The sequence below is a fragment of the Lepidochelys kempii genome, chromosome 10 (assembly GCF_965140265.1).
Source record: "Lepidochelys kempii isolate rLepKem1 chromosome 10, rLepKem1.hap2, whole genome shotgun sequence".
NCBI classification, from domain to species: Eukaryota; Metazoa; Chordata; order Testudines; family Cheloniidae; genus Lepidochelys; species Lepidochelys kempii.
In genome coordinates, this window is record NC_133265.1 from 15,431,947 (window position 1) to 15,457,584 (window position 25,638).

At 43.9% G+C, this 25,638-nt stretch overlaps 1 protein-coding gene across 1 annotated transcript; it reads right to left on the reverse strand.

Moving 5' to 3' along the window:
* Positions 1–9,174: 9,174 nt before the first annotated feature.
* On the reverse strand, positions 9,175–23,793 carry NPTX2 (neuronal pentraxin 2). The gene is made up of 5 exons (XM_073362127.1): positions 22,968–23,793; positions 20,094–20,310; positions 14,745–14,989; positions 12,790–12,969; positions 9,175–11,016 (listed from the first exon to the last, which is right to left on the reverse strand). Exons 1-5 carry the CDS (start codon positions 23,427–23,429, stop codon positions 10,789–10,791), a joined length of 1,332 nt encoding a protein of 443 aa, XP_073218228.1. The 5' UTR covers positions 23,430–23,793; the 3' UTR covers positions 9,175–10,788.
* Positions 23,794–25,638: the final 1,845 nt, after the last annotated feature.

The following is a 25,638-nucleotide window of genomic DNA, read 5'->3' on the forward strand; positions in this document are numbered from 1 at the left end:
CAAGACACGTCCCATAGGGGCTACATTAACTTTGGGTATGCTTACACTTCAAGCTAGAAGGTGTAATTTCCAGTTCGAGGGAGATTCCCGCGCTAGCTCTGATCAAAGTAGAAGAGTAAAATAGTATGTAGCCATAGCGGTGTGAGCAATAAGAGAGGCTAACTGTCCTGAGTACGTGTCTCTGACAGGCTAGCCCTTCCTGCCACCCATGCTACCACAGCTACACTCTATTTTCAGTGCCCTAGCTCCATCAGGGCTAGCATGGGTATGTATCCTGGAGCTGGGAATGACACCCCGAGCTCACAGTGTAGACAAACCCTTAGACAGACACCCAGGGCTCTCTAAGTTAGCCTGCAGGCTTCTCCAGCCCCCAGAGCAGCCCAGCGTCGGGAGGCTTAAATCTCACTAATAGATGTCTCAAGTTGAGCACCCACACATCAAGGCACCCCAAACCGCCAATTAAATTGGGTTGAGACAAAGGAAATATTTTCCTGGTTCTTTTTTAAATCCCCAATATAGACAAAAGACAGCATCTTCTGTATAATGTATGAGAGACCAGGGCATAACTTAAAAAGGGAGAACTGCACACAGTCTTTATCTTCGATCTTGAATCCAGAGTGTAAAGCCCTGTTCCTAGCTGACCCGTAGAGTCAGTGATGGCTGGGTAACCATGGCAGCATATTTGAACAATGCCAAATGCTTGTAAACTGAGAGACAGAAGTCCAAGGAGTGAAATATACAAAACATGGAGCTGACTCTGGTGTAAACTAGAAAGAAGGCCATTGACGTCCCTGGATTACACTGCTGTGAGACCAGGGTAAGTGAGAGGGGAATCAGGCCTGCTTTGTTTCTAAGAGACTGAAATGAGGTATTTGAACACTGCATCTAAGATGTATTCAGCATATTTAAATCCCACTATAAGTTGTGCCCACTGGGGGAAATTCAGTAGTGGTGTAAATCAGAAGTCATGGGTGAGTGAGAAAATGGGAGTGATGGTAAAGGCTTGGTGTCACTGGAGATAATGCAGATTTACACCAGTGTAACTAGTAGTGGAATCTGACCTTGGAACAGCTCCAGAATTGCTTTGATGGACAATGATCAACAAACGGTTGTTTGATCTGCCCACTTTCAATGCCGCTAGCAAGTCCTGATAGCTCCTCTCACCACACCATGAATAGCTATTTTCCTAGATGTGACAAGGGTACCGTACCCAGCCAAAAACAATCCTGGATGTACTAGACTATACCTTTGTGCCGCAAGTATTTACCTATCATAATTACCCCTGAAGCTGGAATCAGTTCCAAGACCTGATGAGCCTTGAGAAACCCCAATTAACGCACTACCATAAATAATTTGATCTCTTAGGACTATGTGCACTCTCTAAACTATAACAAACAGCTTCTTTAATGGAAAAAGGGATGATTGTATTGTCTGTTTTTCCCAGCCGCCTATAATTGGCCATAAAGAACCTGATTCCTTGCTTAAAACAAAAGCCAAAAATAAACCCCAAACCCCCCAGTATCCTGCCTGCTAGTCAGAGTGTGCTTTTGAAGTGAGTCCAGCCCTGCTCCACTTTGTTAACCAGAAACTTCACTACCTGCTTCTCTGGATAGAAGACATTATACATAGCATCAGATGAAGACCTGATACTCACATGAATTCGCCCAAGCTTCCTTCAGGACTAGAGGCACTGAAATGGTTGCACTGGGCCTTCTGCTTCCAACCTTCTGGAATGATTTGGGAACAGCCATTTTCAATCCATTTAGCCAGTTTTTAATCCATTTAATGTGTGTCATGTTAATTTTATTTCATTCTAGTTTTTTTAATAAAAAGTTAGGGAAGTCAGCAATTTTGAAGCTTTCTCTAAAATTAATAGAATCCAATATTTATTACAGAAATTAATAGTTTCCCACACATACTCTAATGCTGCATGGAGTGAGCTCAAACTGTGCATGGATTATCAGACCGAAAGATTCACAGAGCATACAGTAATTTAAGGGGGAAAGCAGATCTCTCTTTCACAATAAGACCTGTGCAGACACGGGCCTTTGTAGAGCATCCTGCCTATGTAACAATATTTGGCTGCATCTTTTGAACAGAAAAACCTTTGCTGGCTAGACAGTGAATTTACAGTGAATTCCCTCATAAATAAGAGATAAAAACTGACCTACATGATCTGTGCTTACCGATGCCCTACACATTAGCCAAAATCCCATACAGCATTAAGTGACATCATTTAGACATACACACTGAAGGCTAGATTCTCTGCTGTGCCCAATATCCACTAGACAAATCAAGTGGGAAGAGCTACAAACAAGATAGTCCCTGATCCAAGGGTTGGTTCTACACTGGCTGCAGTCCTGGCATACCGTGAGCGATGTCACCAAAGGGGTCATTTGCCAGGCGGGGATCAATGGAGCCCAGCAACATACTCCTACTGGCCCACCATTCCTGCCCCACACCCATGTCTCCAGTATGCATCTACACCATGGCTGAGATGGACGTGGTGTAGGAACCAACTGAGGACTGTTCCAACTCAAGGAGATCTTCAGCTGGAGATACCTAGCCTGTTTACAGCCCCAAAGGGGCCATATGAGGGAGAGAGGCCGGCTCATGAGTACTTTCATTTCTTTGCTCACAGCAAGTTATAGCTTTGTGTGTTTTAAAGTGGAACAGATTTCATAGAAATCTGCATTATTGCATGTTCCAAGTGCTATAGCTGTCACTCAGCTCCCCATAAGTCATTACTTCCACATATTCAAAGCTTTTTGAGAAATGAAGTTTGTCATGTCACTTTCACACTCCATAAACAATATAGATGCCGGAATATGGTAATATTTACTCCTGTTTTGCCATCTGCTTATATATGCATATAAAATGTGAGACTCCCAGGAATCTGGAGCTGAAGAATCATATCCCTTTTAGATGCAAGAAAAAGGTTAAAAATGCAATAAATACACTTTCTTCTTTTTAATAAAACAATGTAGTATTGCACCCATTTAGAGGAAAGGTTATCAAACAATGTAAAACCACACTCAGTGGATAATATGCTGTTCAGTGTCATGCCTTTGCTGAAAAGAACCGTTCTATAAAATAACACCATTTTAGTTATGTAATCAGTCAAAACACAGTGGAATACCAGTTGTTTATCTTAGGCAAGCAGAGACATATCCATCCCTGATATAATTCCATTGCAGTCAATTTATCCTAGGGAAGAGTTTCAGCCCTGAAAGCACCCTTACCTGAGTATTGAGCCATCTCCTTTAAAATGCTAACACTTTGTTCTTTGATTTCTGCACTGGAGATGCAATCCAACCCCTTCTTTGTAGTTTTAGAATCTTTTCATTCCCTCCACTGCACAGCAGAGATGGAACTTGTGCAAGAAACAGTCAACAAGTAAGGGCCTGACTTTCAGAGCTGCTTATCCACACCAGCTCCCACTGAAGTCAGGAGCTGTGAGTAGGATGCCGCTGAAAATCAAATCATAAGTATGGAGGAGGCGGGTGGTGGTGGTCGGGGACTCTCTTCTCAGGGGGACTGAGGTATCTACCTGCCGCCCTGACCGGGAAAACCGAGAAGTCTGCTGCTTGCCAGGAGCTAGGATTCACGATGTGACAGAGAGACTGCCAAGACTCATCAAGCCCTCGGATCGCTACCCCTTCATGCTTCTCCACGTGGGCACCAATGATACTGCCAAGAATGACCGTGAGCGGATCACTGCGGACTACGTGGCTCTGGGAAGAAGGATAAAGGAGTTTGAGGCACAAGTGGTGTTCTCGTCCATCCTCCCATGGAAGGAAAAGGCCTGGGTAGAGACCATCGAATCGTGGAAGTCAACGAATGGCTACACAGGTGGTGTCGGAGAGAAGGCTTTGGATTCTTTGATCATGGGATGGTGTTCCAAGAAGGAGGAGTGCTAGGCATAGACAGGCTCCACCTAACGAAGAGAGGGAAGAGCATCTTCGGAAGCAGGCTGGCTACCCTAGTGAGGAGGGCTTTAAACTAGGTTCACCAGGGGAAGGAGGTAAGTAGGGATGTGGGATACAGGGAGGAAGCACGAGCAGGAGAATGCGAAAGGGGAGGGCTCCTGCCTCATACTAAGAAACAGCAAGTTATCTCAAGTGCCTATACACAAATGCAAGAAGCCTGGGAAACAAGCAGGGAGAACTGGAAGTCCTGGCACAGTCAAGGAATTATGATGTGATTGGAATAACAGAGACTTGGTGGGATAACTCACATGACTGGAGTACTGTCATGGATGGATATAAACTGTTCAGGAAGGACAGGCAGGGTAGAAAAGGTGGGGGAGTTGCATTGCATGTAAGGGAGCAGTATGACTGCTCAGAGCTCTGGTATGAAACTGCAGAAAAACCTGAGTGTCTCTGAACTAAGTTTAGAAGCGTGAGCAACCAGGGTGATGTCGTGGTGGGAGTCTGCTATAGACCACCGATCAGGGGGATGAGGTGGATGAGGCTTTCTTCCGGCAACTATCGGAAGTTACTAGATCGCAGGCCCTGGTTCTTATGGGAGACTTCAATCACCCTAATATCTGCTGGGAGAGCAATACAGCGGTGCACAGACAATCCAGGAAGTTTCAGGAAAATGTAGGGGACAATTTCCTCTTGCAAGTGCTGGAGGAACCAACTAGGGGCAGAGCTCTTCTTGATCTGTTCTCACAAACCGGGAAGAATTAGTAGGGGAAGCAAAAGTGGATGGGAACCTGGGAGGCAGTGACAATGAGATGGTCGAGCTCAGGATCCTGACACAAGGAAGAAAGGAAAGCAGCAGAATACGGACCCTGGACTTCAGAAAAGCAGACTTTGACAACCTCAGGGAACTGATGGGCAGGATCCCCTGGGAGAATAACTTGAGGGGGAAAGGAGTCCAGGAGAGCTGGCTGTATTTTCAAGAATCCTTATTGAGGTTACAGGGACAAACCATCCCGATGTGTAGAAAGAATAGTAAATATGGCAGGCGACCAGCTTGGCTTAACAGTGAAATCCTTGCTGATCTTAAATACAAAAAAGAAGCTTACAAGAAGTGGAAGATTGGACAAATGACTAGGGATGAGTATAAAAATATTGCTCGGGCATGCAGGAGTGAAATCAGGAAGGCCAAATTACACCTGGAGTTGCAGCTAGCAAGAGATGGTAAGAGTAACAAGAAGGGTTTCTTCAGGTATGTTAGCAACAAGAAGAAAGGCAAGGAAAGTGTGGGCCCCTTACTAAATAGGGGAGGCAACCTAGTGACCGAGGATGTGGAAAAAGCTAATGTACTCAATGCTTTTTTTGCCTCTGTCTTCACGAACAAGATCAGCTCCCAGACTGCTGCACTGGGAAGCACAACATGGGGAGGAGGTGACCAGCCCTCTGTGAAGGAAGAAGTGGTTCAGGACTATTTAGAAAAGCCGGATGAGCACAAGTCCATGGGGCTGGATGCGCTGCATCCGAGAGAGCTAAAGGAGTTGGCGGATGTGATTGCAGAGCCATTGGTCATTATCTTTGAAAACTCATGGCGATTGGGGGAGGTCCCGGACGACTGGAAAAAGGCTAATGTAGTGCCCATCTTTTAAAAAGGGAAGAAGGAGGATCCTGGGAACTACAGGCCAGTCAGCCTCACCTCAGTCCCTGGAAAAATCATGGAGTAGGTCCTCAAGGAATCAATTCTGAAGCACTTAGAGGAGAGGAAAGTGATCAGGAACAGTCAGCATGGATTCACCAAGGGCAAATCATGCCTGACTAATCTAATTGCCTTCTATGATGAGCTAACTGGTTCTGTGGATGAAGGGAAAGCAGTGGACGTGGTGTTCCTTGACTTTAGCAAAGCTTTTGACACTGTCTCCCACAGTATTCTTGCCAGCAAGTTAAAGAAGTATGGGCTGGATGAATGGACTATAAGGTGGATAGAAAGCTGGCTAGATTGTCGGGCTCAACGGGTAGTGATCAATGGCTCCATGTTTAGTTGGCAGCCAGTATGAAATGGAGTGCCCCAAGGGTCAGTCTTGGGGCCGGTTTTGTTCAATATCTTCATTAATGATCTGGAGGATGGTGTTGATTGCACCCTCAGCAAGTTTGCAGATGACACTAAACTGGGAGGAGAGGTAGATACGCTGGAGGGTAGGGATAGGATACAGAGGGCCCTAGACAAATTAGAAGATTGGGCCAAAAGAAATCTAATGAGGTTCAACAAGGACAAGTGCAGAGTCCTGCACTTAGGACAGAAGAATCCCATGCACCGCTACAGACTAGGGACCGAATGGCTAGGCAGCAGTTCTGCAGAAAAGGACCTACGGGTTACAGTGGATGAGAAGCTGGATATGATTCAACAGTGTGCCCTTGTTGCCAAGAAGGCCAATGGCATTTTGGAATGTATAAGTAGGGGCATTGCCAGCAGATCGAGGGGCATGATTGTTCCCCTCTATTCAACATTGGTGAGGCCTCATCTGGAGAACTGTGTCCAGTTTTGGGCCCCACTCTACAAGAAGGATGTGGAAAAATTGGAAAGAGTCCAGTGGAGGACAACAAAAATGATTAGGGGACTGGAACACATGACTTATGAGGAGAGGCTGAGAGAACTGGGATTGTTTAGTCTGCGGAAGAGAAGAATGAGGGGGGATTTGATAGCTGCTTTCAACTACTTGAAAGGGGGTTCCAAAGAGGATGGCTCTAGACTGTTCTCAGTGGTAGCTGATTACAGAACAAGGAGTAATGGTCTCAAGTTGCAGTGGAGGAGATTTAGGTTGGATATTAGGAAAAACTTTTTCACTAGGAGGGTGGTGAAACACTGGAATGTGTTACCTACGGAGGTGTTGGAATCTCCTTCCTTAGAAGTTTTTAAGGTCAGGCTTGACAAAGCCCTGGCTGGGATGATTTAGTTGGGGATTGGTCCTGCTTTGAGGAGGGGGTTGGACTAGATGACCTCCTGAGGTCCCTTCCAACCCTGATATTCTATGATTCTATGAAAAGGCAGAGAACACTTAGGAGAGCCAGGTATCGCCCCACACTGTCCCCACACTCCAGGAAGTCCTCCCCATACAGTGGGGATCCGCAAGCTTTGAGATGGTGGAGCTGGGAGGCTCAGTGGAGTAGATTGCACAGTTGTGTTATATCCTGATTTAGGCCCCAGTTTAGCAAGTTACTTAAGCATGTGTTGAACTTTAAGTACATGACTAGTCCCACTGAAGTCAATTTCAGAGTAACAGCCGTGTTAGTCTGTATTCGCAAAAAGAAAATGAGTACTTGTGGCACCTTAGAGACTAACCAATTTATTTGAGCATAAGCTTTCATGAGCTACAGCTCACTTCGCTGTAGCTCACGAAAGCTTATGCTCAAATAAATTGATTAGTCTCTAAGGTGCCACAAGTACTCCTTTTCTTTTTACTGAAGTCAATGTGATTACTCCTATGCTTAAAGTAAGGCATGTGCTAAAGCACCTTTCTGAATAAGGACCCACAGGACCAACAAACTCATAGGCCTTTGCTTACCTCAGATACGGAAAGGATCCCAAGGCTCTAGCTGTGAATTGTTAGGCCCGCTCTTTAGGGCAGAGACCCAGTTATATGGGGGAGTGTCTGAGTCAGAGCTCCACCCATCACTCCTGAAAGCCTCTTCTTGGAGAGAGGCTGGGTCTCCAAGTAGAGTAGACCTGAGGTAACTACCAGTTTGATTAGGAAAGGAAGGAGGGAGAGAAAGAGAGGGATGGAGACAGAAAGATGGCCTGAGTGGTGGATCTAGTTGTTTATCATCCCAATGGGATGAAGGAAGAATATGAGCCCCTCAGCTCAATGTCCTGCTGTTTTTTGTTTGATAACCGTAGTAGGAATGTTTTAAATCTTAACCACACTCCAGAGTCAGGCAACCCTGTTTTGTTCAGGGTTGCTCTAATTTACACCAGGCTGCTCCCAGACCCCCAATGCTGTTCTGGCAGCTGAGAAAAATGGGGACATAGAGATACCTCAGCCAGAGTCCTCTCTGAGGAGGGTGTGTCAGAGCTGCAACAGCAGCTGTACACCAACTGAGGCTTCTTCTATGCAGAGGGGTGTTTCAATGTCTAGATCCTCCAGCTTTAAACCTACTTTGTACCACCAGCCCAATGCAAGTATCCTACACAGGGCCCAGGATTAGGACCTTAATCTCTTGCTACCAGACCCTGTGGTCTTCAGTGCAGTTTATGTCTAGCAATTTGATGAACAATTTATGCATAGGGCACAACATCATTTCACTCAGTTCTGATCCATGTAACTGATAGTTATAGATTTCAAAATTATTTGCTGCATATGTTATCTCCTCAGATTCTTTGGGATATACATGGAGACAGAGGGGGTTGAAAGGTCAGGACACCTGTTGTTTTAAGGCTTATATTGAAGACTGCAGTTCTGTGTGCTATTGGTGGGTGCTACAGGATAGGCAGGTAAACTTTGCTCCTGATTAATTCACTTGGTGTGGGTCTTTCTGATGAGACGTTAAAAGATTGACACTTTGTATAGGAGTAAGGGGATTAGCCCACTGCCTTCACCACACTGTGTAGCATACTCTTCACTCCTTGCTTGCCACCTACTACCCTTCCCCTGAGAGTAGCTATGGCTATGTGCTCCCCTGGCATTTGCCCTGTCTCTCTCTGTTCCCCTCCAGGGAGGGGATCATTCCCACTAGCTCTTGGCCTACCTGCCCTGCGGTGCATCCATTGCTTTCCCCTCTGAACTCTTGCCACAGTGTGGGATAGTATAGCTACAGAAGGGTTGTGACTATTGCTCAATACAATGCAAATTACATAATTCATGCCATCATAAGCAGGGGGAGAGACACTCCTCCCTCCCCAAGCCTAGACAAGACCTCCCAGCTGTGGATGGGAACATGGAGAGGGTGTGAGAAAGCGAATGCCAGCATTGGTACTTAGGGTTCTCTCCCCCTCTACTCCCCAAGTGAAGCTCATGCATATTATCAGTAGGTCTGGCTCCCTGTGCCACAGTGGTGAAAGAAAATGCCTTTTTACAAAAGACTTTACATGCCACTTAATAGTGACTGCAGCCACCTGGGTGTACAGGGTACATACACGTCAGTCAGTGCAGGATTGGGGCTGTAGTTTGTATGTCATTCTGGAATAAAGGAAATAGAAATATAATTTGAGAAGACCACTTTTTTTTTTTTTTAAGAGGCACAGTTTATAGCTCTAAAAAATGATTAAAATCATAGCACTGTGAAGTAGCAGATGGTACTTTGCAAGAATATAAAGGAAAGTAGTGATTTTACAGTGCATTTTTTAATTAAAAGTTGTATGAATTTTTCCTTTAAGATCATACTACATTAGTGGGATTATGTAACTTTATCCAACAAATGGAACTGTAACTATAGAGATTCTTACAATTCAAAAGATGAAAAATAAAATATGGTATTTAACTTTATAAATTTCCTCTTTTAAAAATCATTTTTCTTTAAATCAATAAGTATTAACTCTTTCTGGTACAGTACATATGCTATCTGCAAGCCACAAACCAAAGAGTCACTAAATACCAAGAAAATACAACTCTGTCCCCAAAGTATTAAGAAAAAAGCATAATAAAATATACTTTGTAAAGTCAGCTCAATGCTTACAGAAGTCATGACAATTAACAAGAATTGAAAGCCAACACATTAGTCATAGCACATAGGACCATCATAATACAGGAAGTGTCTGCAATAGAGACTTATGTTGGAAAAATATATATATTAGTGATTCTCAGCAAATGGAAACTGAACTTTGGCACTTGCTTATAAAAAGGCCTTTCAGAGTAAAACTGAAATTCACTTAGAAATATTTTATATGTATTTAGAAAAGAAAAAGACTAGTGATTGAAATCAGAGATAAATGCAGCATACTCATTAACCTACATAAAATACAAGTACAGTCATTCAACCATCACCTAATCCATGGGAGTGGGGAGGAGCAGAGGGAACACATGCAGACTGGGGACCAGAACATCAGCTGGTATAAACTGATATAAATCAGCATAGCTCCATTGATTTCATGGAGCCATGCTGATTTACATCAGCTGAGTATCTAGCCTGGTCTCTGAATTTGGAGTGGAATAGCATTTGCATTGTATTATATAGTCCCTCATGACCTAAAAGAGGCAACAAGATGTGGGGGGGTCATCATCTTTTATTGGACCAACTTCTGTTGGAAGAAGGTACAAACTTGTGAACTACACAGAGCTCTTCTTCAGGTCTGGGGAAGGAGGCAGAGTGTTTCGGTCATGACATACCACAAGGCAAGGATTCTAACTTGTCTAAATTGTAGAGCAATTACCTTCTGTAATGCGGGTAGTGGCTACTCTGCTGCTGCTCTCTGCAGATCTCAGGTGTGTTGAGTTACGGTGTGATAAATGCAGTATAAGGATTACCTCATTTCTTTAAAAAGGTTGTAAAAGAATTGAATACGGGGGGGGAGGGGAGATTCAATACCAAGGTGTACATTTTGCCTGTTATCAGAGAGAAGGAATTTTCCACTTGATATAGGTAACATTTGCAAAACAGATTCCCCTAGAAGAATTAATGTACCAAGCAAGAACCTGATCCAAAGTCCATTGAACTCAATAGGTATCTTTGGATCCACCTTAAAACAACTGCTATTTGAGCCTCTTTCATCTTCAGGATTCATGCCAAGAGCTACCAGCTTTATTTGTCCCCAAGCAGTTTACTCAGGATTTCCCCCCCCCGACCCCCCAGTTCATTTGGTAGGGAAATAAGTGTGACAGACCTTACAAGGATTGTCCTAATAAAATGGGGCACTTAAATAGAAAAGTGATTGTAGCTATAAATCTAGCAAACGCTCTTCACATGTCTCCACAGGCCATTTAGTTGCACCTCCAAATACATCAACATTGTTATCAACCCAGGGTATGATGTTGCCAGGCATGTTGGTAGAGCAGTTAGCAATATTCATGATATCTTCTGCTTTTAAGACCCTGTCCCAGATATTGAACTGGCTCATCTCCCCAACGAAGGCTTGAGTTGCATCAAATCTGCCTCCAACCGTGTCCTTTATGAATAAAAAATAAAAGAATTAGATGAACAGGTTTTTCCATGTGCTTTAAAATTACAGAAGCCACCCACACTACCCGCAATAGGTGAAATGCAAGTGCAAAATGCTAGTCACCAAGATTTCTAAATGGTCTTTGTTTTACTTTTCACAAAATATTGCTCTTTCAAGCATTTAGAAGCTCATGTCTCAAAGAACTGGTGTGCTGTATCACAAGAGTGTGAACGCCATTTCCAATAGCAAGAGGGTAAAGTCATAAATCAGAGGAGCTACTCATGCTCACCTCTGGGAGCAAGGCATACAGATGCTGGCCTTAAAAAAAAAATATTAGAGCTGATTTAAGGCCTGATTGGGTAGTGCTTGCCCAGACTAGATTTTGTTATCTTCAGTGATAACTATGCATGTGTAAAGTGTGCTGGTTTGAGCCCTTATGCAATTATAGTAGTAAATATAACCATGCCCCTGGACCAGTCATCTGCAGGGATTGAACCAGGACCTCTGGGTTTAAAAAAAAAAGTATAGCTTCTATTGCCTGTATTAAAGGACCAACATCATGTTGGAGGTAATAGCAGTCTGACTCCTTAAATGGTCCAGCCACTAGCAAGTGGCGAAGAGCTACACTGAGTTGGCATGATTATACAGTGAGTTGGCAGTACAGATTGGAGCCAAGTATAGTATGAGTAGGCAGAGGGAAAGCTTTACAGAAGAGCTCGCCAGTGCTTTAATGGTGAACTTGAGCATCTACTATGCAGCGACTGACATGAGCAAGGAGCAATTAGTTTACAGCCAATAATTTTAGTGAATCTCACTTCCTTTTCAATGGAAAAAGATCACAAAATCTGTCAATTTATTCCTTAGGTAATTTGACAATTTCATAGCAAGATATCTTCTGTTTTACAAAAAATATTAGTAAAGGCCATTGCCAATATTCAAATATCACAATTTGCAGCGTGTTGGTTACATAAGTCACTGTATAGCGAGTGGTCGGATGACTTCTGATTGGAGAGCTCCGAGTACCACAGAGAAAAGTGGCCTATTCTTCCCCTTTACAAAGGCATAGCATGTGCTTCAGCCTCCAGTGGGTTTGCCTCTGGGACAGGGCAGGAAGGGACCCCGGACACAGCCACAAGCCTCTCCATTATGCCCCCTACTTGGGTTTAGTGCTCAGTTGCCATAAAAGTTTGATTCCTCTACGCATTCATAGAGGAACAGTGCCAATATTCTAGCTATGAAGGGGGTGGAAGGAAAAGGAAGGGGCTCCTTGTGCTCTCCCTGAAAGAGGAACAAATTGCGCTGGCCTGAAGATTGGAGGCACGGCAACTACTGTTGCAAGCAGTTGTCCATCACTATGTGCAGATGCATCATAACTGATCCAATTCAGCCTATTTCCACAGAGTATTTAGCCTCCATATAGCTGCCAGCAATCAGTTTCAAAGGATTCATATCTGACTAATGCCTTGAATCACTGGCAAAAGTAACAGAACCAATGCTTCATATTTTAGCATTAAATTAAGACTTGCAATAGGAAATATTAAATAAGAGAAATACAGCATGGTAATAGGTACTGGTTCCACCAAATATCTGTTGCTTTGTCATGCATCTCAGATGTTACACATGGAGCATGGGGAATGGTATTTTATAACTGGACAACGGCAGTCCTATGAATTCCAAATTCACTTTATTTGTAAACAGTAGGTTTTTCTTTAATTTCTGCTTTTAGAGAAGGGAGAGAGATTTGGTTATTTTTATAAGAAAAATTTTTCTTCAACTCACCTGCTCCTGACCCAAAATCAGGACCCCTCCAGGTTTAATTGGGTGCCAAGGGGCTAAATTTTCCCCAGTGCCGAGCTTCTCTCCATCCTGAAAAGCCTCCCACATTCCATCTCTAGTTGTCCACGTGACACAGATATGATGCCACTTTCCATCGCTAATAAAGAGAGGGAGCTGGGCAACCTACATGTAGATAACAATAATGAATACCGGAGACCTGTGTCTGGCAGTGCCAGCCCTTGAATAATGGCAACCGACCAAGGCTTTATTACTATTCTAGTGTCTTCATACACTGATACAGGACAGACATTCATTCCCATAGAAAATTTAAACACAAGTCATTCTACATTGTCCCAGGTTTACAGCTACACTGCAAATGGCTAAAAAGAGAATCATCTCAATGAAAGGAGGGGTGGAGGTATGTTCAATGCACTGGGAATTCAGCAAGACAGACATGTTTTCTGCTCCAGTTGTGGCTAAATACCACAGGTACGAGAGCCTGGGCTACCACCATTCCTGCTGATGCTGCAGGTTAGTCCATAGCATTTCTTTGTTGTTGAAATCCCTTCATGCTTAGCTCTAACCTTCCATTCAGTTTTCGTGCTAGGATAGTCCTTCAATCCTGGGGCTTGCCTGTGGCATTTGTAGAAAATACTGCTGCACTCTACTTGCCAAGATCGATCTTGAGCCCCTCCTACTCAAACTGTCTATGGGACCTTTACTGTGGGCTTCCAGGGGCACAGGCTTAGGCCCCTTTATGGGCATAATCCAACACAGAAGTCAATAGTAAGACTCACTGGCTTCAGTGGACTTTGGATCAACCCTTAGCGTAGAAGAATATTTTTAGCCTTGCACAAGCAGTTAACAGTGTAGGCTAACAAGCCTACAAATGGGGAGAACATTAGAGAGAACTTAACAACCTCCTTTCCCCCTCTCCCCACATACACAAGCCAAAAATATTAACAAGGTATTTTAATAAGTATTTCTTAACCCACTACATGGACTGTGAACCATCTGAATTGTACTGTAGGTATCTTAGCAACCCTATCACTATACTCCCAGGGATTAGGTGTTTATGAGATTTCCACCCCTCTGTGCACACAGAACAGTGCCAGATGCCAAGTTTTGATAAAACTCACTTCAGCCATTATTGAACAATCTAGTTTTTACTCAGGTAAGTAGTGTAATGACATAATTTGAGGTTTACAAGTTCTAAATCAATTTCTTTTGACAGCTAGCCCAAACTACGGGTGGGGGTCAGGGGAGATGTTCAGGGTACTTAATTTTGAAAAGTTGGGTTTTAGTATTTCTTCTCAGGCTTGATTCTGCAATGTGCCGAGCACCTTTACTGTGTGTTTGACACTTTGTAGGAGAGGTCCCTGATAATTAAACTTCTTATAGACAAAGACAACAGTTGGAAAAGTTTGACATAAATTGAAGACCTAGTAAGTAGAATACTTTAAAAAATAAAAAAATAAGTCTGACATATGCCTTATTCTCTTTGCTCTCAGAATGAAACTGGCATAAAATTAACCTGATATATTAAATTCCTATTAATTTAAAAAGAACGTAATTGGTTTGACTATGATCTCTTTTATACAGGCTCTAAACTGGTTTAACTTCAAAGAGGTTACTCCTGATTTAAAATGGTGTGAATGAGAGGCGACTCAGACCCAGGATTTCTAAATGTTTGTAATTGTAATGTACAAGCATAGGTGAAGCCTATCCAGCTATACCACATTACCTATTCTCATGAACAAAAGCATCACCTAATTTTATTCAAAGCCATTCTGTGAAAGTACGTACATTTTTTATTTTAAACTTTAGTGCCCTGATCTTGCTGCCATTGAAGTCAGTCGAAAAGTTACCTGAGATTTTTTATAGTGCAGATTCAGGCCTTAAAATATCTCCGTTTACCTGGGCTGTCTATTCTAGACAAGAAAGTAGTTAGTTCTCACCTTGTCATTAATTAGTAATTCGATTGGATTATTCCCCCATTCTATCAGCACAATTTCATTAGCCTGCCCAGGGACAGCATAGGAGAATGGTGTTCCAATTCCAGGAGAAGCACTTGACCTCAGCCACAAGCACACAGTGAAGGCATACAACTCTGGCAGAGTCTTCTTGATCTTCCCATATAAATAATTTGTGCGAAGAGGGAGACCGACCTTGAATTCGTCTGGTGATTTAAAAGCACTGCTTCCTATGGTTATAGAAAGAGAAAAAAAGCTTTACATGCGTTTTAAATGACTTCTTATCTAAAGCTGAACTCAGTTAAGACAGGTTATTTTCTAACTGACTGATTTAAGGAATTACACACAGGCTATGTTCAAATAGCATGTAGGTTGCACAAACCTACATTAAGGTTGAACAATTTGCCTCCCTTGTGTGTTTGTTCTAATAGAGTCTTTAATTATATGATCACATACTGTTTTTCCATAGGATTCCTGCCTCATTCAGTGCACAGAATGAACAGCGCTCAATAAGCAGCTATTTATATTTTGAATTCTCCTTGTTGTCCAGTGTGTGGCCTAGACCTAATTTACTCCCCATTATTCAAAGGCAGCTCTAAAAACTAAATTATTTTCCCCATGGCCTTTTCTATGGCACTCACCACTTTAGTATCTGAGTGCTTCACAAACATTAATGTATCTTGACAAACCCCCTGCAAGATGAGATGGTATCATGGTCTCCATTTTAGAGATGAGGACCAAAAGCACAGAGAGATTAAGGGGAAGTATTCACTAGGTCTGGGAGACCAATTTAACATGACTAGATCCAGATCTCAGAGTACCTACTTTCCATTCTGTGGAAGGTGGGGTTTTTTTGTTTTGTTTTATTTTTAAGATTCATTCTGAACTGGAATGAAGAAAGTTTGAGGCTTATTGTAGAATTCACAAAAATTGGCACTAACAAGACACTTCTCTTTGATAATTTTGGTTTATTTCATCTTTTATTATACAACATAATGTAGATATCTTAATGTAATACAAAAGTCAAAACAAAATTGACTTAAATTATTTCAACTTTTTCCTGTTGAAAGTTTCATCAGAATCAACATATTACTACAATAGGTTTTGATTTTGACTAAATGGTATTGTCCAGTGGAAAATTGTGTCCAAATGTTTTTGATGAGCTCTAATACTTAGCATTATACAGCACTTCAAAAGCACAGCTCCCATTGCCTTCTGTTACAGCCCCGAGTGCTCAGCAATTCTGCTAATTAGACCGCAGGGTCCAGTTGGGCACCCAGAAAGAGGAGGAAAACATTTCATGACTCCCTGTGAAAAGCTTGGTTTGACTTGCCCAGCATCACATATATAGGAAGCAGGGATCGAATCCAGTTCTCCAGGGCAATATACAATTGCCTTATCCATCATACCTTCTTTATTCTTCCTGAAGTCCTCTGCCTCATTTACTCACCTTCAAATTTCTGTAATAGCCTCCTTCACTACACAACCCCAATTCATCCCCAGAGAAGGTCTAGTCTGTGCACTGAACAAGGCAAGGATCATGTGGAAATAATATGTGAGCATGTAATTAAAGACTGTGCATAATGTGCTAGGATACAAGGGGACCAAATTAGGGTTGCCTGTGCAATCTTAATTCTGGTATTTCCTAACTTCCTTGACTTTTAACATGAGTTTTTGTAATTTCCTAGGTTTTTTTTTAAAGCAAACTGGGGGAAAGAAAAAGAAAAGAATAAACCTCAGAAATTCTACCTGGCATCATAATCAGCAGGGAACTTTTAGATCCACCACACAGACCTCTGCCACTTGTGCTAACAAAGTAACCGATAGCAATAGTAGGACCCATCCACTATGTGGACCAGCACTGGAGAGGGTTGAGACATACTTTGCCAGTATGCCAGGTCACAGATATATGCTGCCAGCAGGGGAATGGCAAGACTCAGGAATGTTGGGTTCCATTCCAGGCTCTGGAGGGGGGGTGCTCTAGTGGGCACAGACTCTTCTGTGCATTTTCCCCAGAAGCATGACCCCCTTCCCTGTCCTACTCTTCCCCACCTTTGGCTCATTCTCCTACCATTCCCAGTCTTCATTACTCAAGATTTGTGTCTCAGCCCTAATCTCCTTGTCCAGACAGTTGTAGGTCTCAATCACCCCCTCACCCTGCCGCACAAACACTCCTAATCTCCCCCTCCCTACACTTAGGGCTAGTCTCCTTGCCCAGCCTAGTTCCTCCCCCCACCAACTCCTCTTCTGATCCATCTCCTCCACTGTCTCCCAGGCCCAGTCTCCCTCTCCAGGTTCCTTATCCAATCTCAGTCTTGCCCCTACCCATAATCCTCCACAGCTTCTTGCCCCAGTCTCTTGGCCAGACAATCCCAGTTCTCCCTCACACACCAGCTCCTCCTCAGTTCGGTTTTCTCCTCCCTTCTGCCCTGGTTCCTTCCAATTCCCTGACACACTGGTTCTTGGTCCCCTTGTCCAGCCAGACTCAGTCTGTGTTCCCCTGACCAACTGGTTCTGGTTCTTCCACTCCACCCCACCCCACTTCTCACTGCCTCCCAGTCCCACTCTCCTTAGCCAACCAGTCCTAGCTTTTCCCCTCCTTCCAGAGGGAGTCTCAGACTCCTTGCCCCAATCAACTCCTTTCCCAGGTCTGGTTTTCGTCCCCTCTGCATGTGGATCACATGGCTTCCTCCTCTACATTCCCCTTGTTAGCAGCCAGGCAAAGGTGGGAAGGTCACCAAGAGCACAGGAGAGACAGGCTCCCCGCTCTTGGTTCCAGTGCCTGGCCCCAGCCATGACCAGAGCAGCTCGGAGCAATAATTACAGGGAAAGTCTGGCTTCACCCCTGTAGCTATGGGCTCCAGGGAGCATGCTCAGTTTGTCTGAGGATAGTGCATGCACAGCCTAGTCAGCAGGTGCTCCAAGGCTCAAGCATGCTCAGTGAGGATGGCATCTTCAAAAATGTAACTGCTACAAATCAAAGAATTCACCACTAAACATGTGCAAACTGATTTTTCAAAGACGTATAACTTGGCCAAACTTTCATGGGGGCTATCAAAAGGCACATGCTTGACAATGGTCATGCTTCTGACAAATTTCTCCAAAGCATGGGGAACTAGAACTAGAATTTAACATGGCCAAATTCCCCTACCCTCGATCTTCAAAATGGTTGATTTATTTATTTATATTTTTGAGAACTTCAGCCAAAGCCATTCAGCATGGCCTGGAAAATTGCAAACCCCAAACAGTTGTTTGGAAAAGCCAAAAGCAACTAAAAACAGGGTCTTATCCTGGGGAGTGTCAGGCAGCCTCTCATATAGGTGGTGCTACCAGCCCTGACTATGATAACGAACAAAAAGAAAGACATTTGCAGCTGTAATGGTAGGTGCTAGGTTACATATACATGGTAAGAGACAGTGGCGTGCAGTCTAACTAAACGTTCTCTGGCGCATTTTAACATAGCGCTATGTTAAAGTGTCCTATGGAGCCTTTGGTGTGCACCAGCAGGGTCTATACAGACTAATTAATGAGCCACACATCAGTGTGCTTTAGAAATCACCCTTAGTGTGCTTTACTTCACCAGGTAGGCAAGTCCTTGGAGTCCACAATCATCTGTTACACCTCCATATCAAAAAATCAAGAGCCAGTCAGAACTCTTCCAGAGTCTCCTACTACCCTTTACAAAAGATTCTTTTGCCAGGACAAATACAAGGTCCAGAGATTGTGGCACTGTGGGATGGTTGACAATCTATTGCCCAGAAATAGATTGCAAATGGACCCGCACTTTAAAGTTAATACTTGGCACTTGTACTGCTCCTTTTGTTACAGCATCCCAAAGGGCTTCACAAACATTAATGGACTGAATTTCTTAGTCTCAAAAATTAAACACAGCAAGTATTATCCTCCACTTTACAGAAGGAGAAAAGTAAGGCACAGGAAAGGCTAAGTGAGTTGCATCAGAATTGCAGAGAAAAGTAACAATGCCAGGATAAGAACCCACATCTCCCAATTCCTGGCGCCAAACACATCAACACTTTAGAAATCTTTGGGAGATCAGCTTTTTTTAAAAGTTCTCTCAGCTGTTTTTAGTCCCCCAAAGAGTTATAAGCACTGGATATTGGACTCTTACTTCTCTCTGAAGACCTGTGTCCTATAGGGACACACTATTTCTGGCCCAGTATTACAAGTGTCAGTAAGTTTGCAATTCAAGGCACTTTTATAGACAGTCTTTGTTAAAAAGGTTCTAGAGAAACTTGTTAATTTGGAAGGGTTCATTGCTCCAAGCTTATTACATCTCAGACATTTTCACTGCAGCTCAGACTTCAGTTTTGATATTGGGAAAATGTTAAGTGACTAGTTAGACATCTTTTTGCACATTTTTAAATGAAAAGAATATGCCCAGTACTGAACAAATGGATCCATTAGTCTGTAGTTTAAAATTCATGAGATGTGTATGTTTGTAATGGGTATATTTTCAAAAACGTGCAATTTGTTTTTAAGCAGACAGCCCATTCACCCAAGCAAGTTCTTGTCCAACCCTGCTGTTCTTATAAAGATTATTTAAGGATAATCTAATGCTATGCAGTTCTCTGTTGGTATATTGTCCTTACCGACAGTTTCATTTTGTCGTTCATTGCCACATGCATTTGTAAGTTAAATAAGTGGAGCACTCACACATGCAGTCCCCAGTAATAATTAATCTACATATCTGATTAAATGATTAGGATTAAAAGTCTCCCAGTGGCACCACGTGTAATCCATTGTAAAACCTGAAGGTTGCACATTTGGGATAGGACACATGCTTCAAGGTCTGCTGAATCTCAGAGGCAATGTTCACCACTAATGAAAACCAAAGGTTGTGTCTCAATGGTGTATTCAACAGAAAAAGTGGAAAGGGGCTAGTGGCATAATTAGTGCTTGCAGATCTAGAGGGTGAAGCTAGCTGCAGCAGCCTATGCCAATAGGCAACTTGTGTTCACTAACTTTATCTGCACTAAAATCATGTGATCTAATAAAGTGTCAAAAGCACTTTTGAGGAGAATTGCCTTTTTCCCCTTCTCCATTTAGATGGCCCCCATATCTTAGCATCCAACAAACTTTAAGGGATCATCTTCAAAACCCTAGTATTTTTTCCAGTTTAGAGATGGGAAACTGTACGGACAAAGTCATTTGTCAAATAAGTCTGTGACAGAGGCAGGAATTGAACCCAGATCTCCAGATACATAGTCCAGTCCCTCAGCACAAGACCATGCTGAGTTTTAATACTGCAGCAGAAAAGGAGGAAAGCTAAACAGGAAAATTCAGGGAAGGCTTTAAATTCTGTTTCTAAATTACCTTTCTCCAGTTCAGAAACTCTTTCTAGCAATGCACTCAGGGCTGTTTCTGTCTTTTGCCGATGGGCTGAAGTTTCATTATGAAGCAGGGATTTCTCATCCTCAAGTTCAGCCACTTTGCTTAAAAGCTGGCGCTCTAGATCTCCAAGCCTCCTTTGAAGCATCTCTCGAAGCTCATTAGGCAGGGCTGCATATGACACATTGGCTCGGAGTTGATGCTTCAAGGAAAAAAGAAAAGAAAGATTTCATGCCATATCTGAAAAAGCAAAAATTGTGAAATGTGGGTCTGCTCATGACCAAGGAAGAAAGCAGTTTTCAAACCCAGAACACTAAGCTCTCCTGAAAGTATAATAGAAATGCTAAAAAGCAACGTCATGTTCAAACCTTTCATCAGGCTAACGAAAGAAATAGACTCATTTCTTTAATACCAATGTATTTGTTTAATGCTTCCCTTGTTTCATATCAATGAAAGGTCATACATTTAAGAAAGATCGTTCAATAAAATAAATTCAAGAAGCCAAGTTTGATGTATTTCAAATAGCTACATGTTGCACATTTTTAAAAAATGAAAAAAAAAATGAAAAATGACATTACAAGACACTAAAGCAGAGTAAATTATACCAAGAAAATGTTTTGATTACTTTAAAAAAATCAAAATAGACATTTGGGGTATTTTAATTTGGTAATAGTGAATGATTTAACAAACAAGAGTTCAGATGTTTAATCAAATCAATTCTGAAAGTGACCCATTATGGAAGTTATTTGTTTAAGCTGTCAAAGTGGGCTAGCCTTTATCCCAAATGACTCTGATTTACTTAAATTACAGTTAGAAACCAAGAGTTTTATCTTCTATGGACATTTTAGTGCCAGAGCTTGTTTTCCCCACCAAAATTATAATGCCATCATGAGATGCTTCAAAAAATAGCAGCATAATAGACTAATGTTTCACTGAACAGGAAAAGCTTTCAAAGTTGTCCTTGAGAAGCAGCCCTTTTTAAAATTTTATTTATTTTTTATTGAATGTTCTCTTCCAAAGAGAACAGGAGAACTAGAGAGAACAAAACAAAGAAACGGAAAGGGAGGGTAAAGAAAGAAAGGAATAGGGCAGAGGGGAGAAAAGAATGACATCTCAGTTTCCATCTGCTAGAAATTAAATCAAAGACCAAATCTTTTCAAATTTACCTGAGGTCCATCTTTTCTGAAAGATTATGTGCTCTCTAGCTGCCAGGTCAGCCGAGTCACTGTGCCAAGCGTCTATCCCTGGAAGCAGTCCGCTCGTCCTCTAAGCAATGCAAGCTGTTTGGCTACAAGCACTGCTCTAGAGAACCAAGCTTTCCGTGAATTGGAGAGTTTCCAAGATGGTGGGTTAGGTCCCAAAACACAGTTCTGGGAAGTAATTTTTAAGCAGATATCTATTACCATATCAATCCTCCTGCCTACTTCAAGCCAAGTGAATCATATTCTGGGACAGTCCCATAATATGCTAGACAGTGTGACTCCAGAAGAGCCTCATCTCCAGCAGCAGGCAAGGCCCAAGCACTGTAATCTATGTGGGGAAGTAGCCAATGAGGGAATGCCTTGAAAAATGTTTTAAAACCTATACTATTGGAGGTATTATTAAAACAGATTCAACAGCCATTCTGGTTAAAGAACAGCTAGTAATGGTTGACTAGACATGAACTTTTAATAAATCATTTTAAATCCTCTTGGGAATCACATACATCAGAATGGGGTGGGGGAAGAAAACACCTAGAATTCTGCCATGGTCTGGGGAAAAAACCCAACACTCTGCTTGGAAAAAAAAAGTTTCCATCCAAGCAAACGTTGCCACAAGTGCTGTGTCTAACTGTGAGCCTGACCCAAGCCTTACTGAAGTCAATTAGAGCCTTTACACGGATTTCAGTAGGCTTTGTATTTGTACCGTTCTTTGAATGGCTGGCTTTCACTCTCGACCAGCTCTCATGAAAGCATCCTATGGTCTTTATGACCCACACTTCACAACTTTCTCAAGGGCCTTGCTGTTTTGTTCAGCACCCTATGTCAAGGTCATATGGCCGGACATGTCGGCATCATAGTCCAAGCCCTACGCAGGCACGTTCTCAGCACTAGCAGAGATTTAAAAATATTAAAAACAGATGCTAAGCTCATAACAGCAGGAAAATAAAACCCACAAATCTCTTCTCTTCCGTTTTAAGGGCAGGGACATACTAAGAGGGATACTCGATTTTCCATTAACTAAAAACAACAAATCAATTCTCTGTAGCCTCTCCTGCAGCGTCACTTCCCCTCCTCCCCCACCCTTTAAATAAACACATAAGGAATTCATTAACAATTTAACATGCACCCAGCACAAGGGCTTGCACCGCAGATTGCCGGTCTAAAGCACCCTTTTATTCAGAAAGTACAGTCCCCACATCCAGTTCTCTTCTCAAACCTCCCCTCCTATGCCTCAAAGGAAACGTGGGCCCTCGCTGTCACTACACTAGGGTATATATTTAGAGTCGCCCCTAAGAAGAGAGGGGGGAGACTAGATAACTGATTGACCCAGAAGTGGACTAAATAAAGGCTCTTGGCGAGCCCCAGCTGCAGGATGAACCATCTGTAGCTTCTGGGAAGCGATGCCGGTTCCTTTCAGTCTGTGACTGGGAGCAACTTCGTGAATTGCCCTTCCGAAAGAGGCCGTGTATTTTCAGTGGGTGACATCAGTCCCCCCAGGGCTATTCGTTACAGCCTGGCGCTGCCGTGGACATGGCACCGCGGATTAAAAATGCTATACGGACATACACAGCAGCAGCCGCCGCCGCTGCCCTCTTTGCAGCACCGGGGACAGCTCCCCATCCAGCCGGGCTCTAGCTTGTCCCGGAGCATCTCCTACCTCCAGGTTCTCCAGCCGGTCCTTCAGCGTCTGCATGGTCCGGCTCAGCTGGTCGATGACCTGGGTGTGGTCCCGGGGCAGGTCCCCCATCGTGTCTTTGCCTTTGGCAAACTCTTTCCTCCACCCTCCAGTGCCGGGCTTGCCGTCGGGGCCGGGGAAGCTCTCGCAGCGGCTCAGCTTGCTGGTCAGCTCCCGGATGGTCTCCCGCTGGTTGCCGATGGTCTCCTTCTGCTGCAGGATGGTCTCCCGCAGCTGCAGCACGGTGGCTTTCAGCTCCTCCTCGGAAGGGAGGGCGCCCCCCTGCATGGGGACAGGGGGCAGCGGGCAGCCTGAGGGGGCAGCGTCCAGCGGCAGGGAGGTGCACACGAAGCGGCTCCCCGGGGGGCTCTCCTGGCCCCTCACTCCCCGCCAGCTGGCCCCGGAGGCGAGGGAGAGCAGCAGCCCCGCCAGGAAAGCCAGCATGCCGGCTCACGGGGTACAGAGCCCCCGGGGGCAAGGAGCCCTTAAAGCTGCGGGGAAGGGGGTGGGGACCACTTGGGGGACCTGGTGTAGCTCAGCCCCCGCGCGGAGCTCTCCGGGGCGGCTGGGACCAGGCGCTGTCCACGCCCTCCTCCGAGCACGGTTGGTGGCGGCCCCGGACAGCTCGGAGCAGCGCCCGCTCCAGGACCTGCGCCGCCCGGCTCCGGCTCGCGGGCTCTTAAAGGCAGGGCGGTGGGGGAGAGGCCGGCGGGCGCTGGGTGAGGCGGGCGCTGGTTGGTCGGGGCGCGGGCTGACGCCACGCGGTCCCCCGCGCACCAAGGAGCCGGAGTGGGTGTGGGAGGCCGGGGAGACTTCCCATTGGCTGCTCGTCAGGACTGGGAGACGCGCGAGCCCGTTCAGGCGGGCCCCAGGCAAGTCAAGGGAGAGCCCCGCCGCCTGAGTCATTAGCCCGCGGGTGGGGCTGAGGCTGAGCCTGGTGGGGACACGCAGGCGGCACCGCTGACGCTGCTTCGGGGGGCGGATTGCAGGCCGGTGATGAGTACAGGACGGCGCGGGGGCTGGCAGAGCCTCAGCTGGATCCATGCTGGACGCTCCAACAAAGTAGCCCGCTCGGGGGAAAAGACAGCCACGTGGTGAAAGCACCGGATCCGCAACTGGGTTCCTGTCCTGTCTCCAAGTCACTGTCTCTGGCTGCCTCCGTTTACCATTGTTAAGATGGGCATCCTGCTACTTCCCTACTTTACGCCATCCATCTAGTGAGGGTAAATTACTGCAGCCACAATTTTCAAAAGTGGCCAGATGTTGAGATTTTTGGTTGCTCAGCCTTTGATCTGGTTCTTCAGAAGTGCTAAAAGGCTCACAACCCCCAGAGGAAGTCAATGGGAGTGGGGGGTGTTCAGTGCTCATGTCTGTGCTGAGATATTCCATATAGAAAGACACTATAACTTTGAAGTGATACTAGGGACTTCCCCTTTCTCCAGTCAATGTTGTGTTGACTGGTGAATTGTTCAGTGCAGTTCATTTTCAGGCAGAACTGAATTTAAGCATGCAACGACTTGCATTTCAATGTGTGTAGTCATCAGCTATCAGGAATACCCATCACCCACTGCCTGGGGAACAGGTTTCAGAGTGGTAGCAGTGTTAGTCTGTATCAGCAAAAGTGTTCCTAAAGTATCTCTGCTGGTAGGTGGAAGCCTTAGGACCCAATTCAGAAAAGCAGGTAAGCACTTACTTAAGACAATCCCATTCAGGAAAGCATTGGCTTCTGTGGGACTTAAGCACATGCTTAAGTGCCCTTCCTGAATTGGGATTTTCTTCTGAATTAATGCTTTAGGGCCTGATCCAAAGTCCATTAAAACTAAGTCTTTCCACTGACTTCAGTGGGCTTCAGATCAGATATTTCATACAGAATATTAAAATTTCTAAGGCAGTGGCTCTCAACCTTTCCAGACGACTGTACCCCTTTCAGGTGTCTGATTTGTGTTGTGTATCCCCAGTTTCACCTCACTTAAAAACTACTTACTTCCAAAATCAGACATAAAAATACAAAATTGTCACAACACGCTATTACTGAAAAATTGCTTACTTTCTCATTTTTACCATATAATTATAACATAAATCAATTGGAATATGAATACTGTACTTACATTTCAGTGTATAGTATATAGAGCAGTATAAACAAGTAATTGTATGAAATTTTAGTTTGTACTGACTTCACGAGTGCTTTTTATGTAGTCTGTTGTAAAACTAGGCAAATATATAGATGAATTTATGTACCTCTCCCACCCCCCCTCCCCGCCCCCGGAAGATGTCTTCATACCCCCAGGGATACACATACCCCTGGTTGAGAACCACTGTTTTAGGTCAATAATGTCATGTCTTCAGACTAGATAAAGAGTAATTGGTTAATGTCTGTATTATACTATGAAGATGTAAACTATTAAGGAGTATTCATTATTAAAAGCATGAATACAAAAATACATACTAAAGGTCTGATGGATGTTTGTGAGGTACCATGCATCTGTAAGTGCAATGGCACAGGGAAGAGCAATGTTTGGCATTTCAATGAGCTTTAAGTTGGCACCACAACACAGGCACAACACTCACAAGCTCTGCAGTGCATTATACCAGATACACACTTATTTGCCTCTTATTTTTAAGGAATACTGTTCAAGAGTAATTAGTCTTGTTA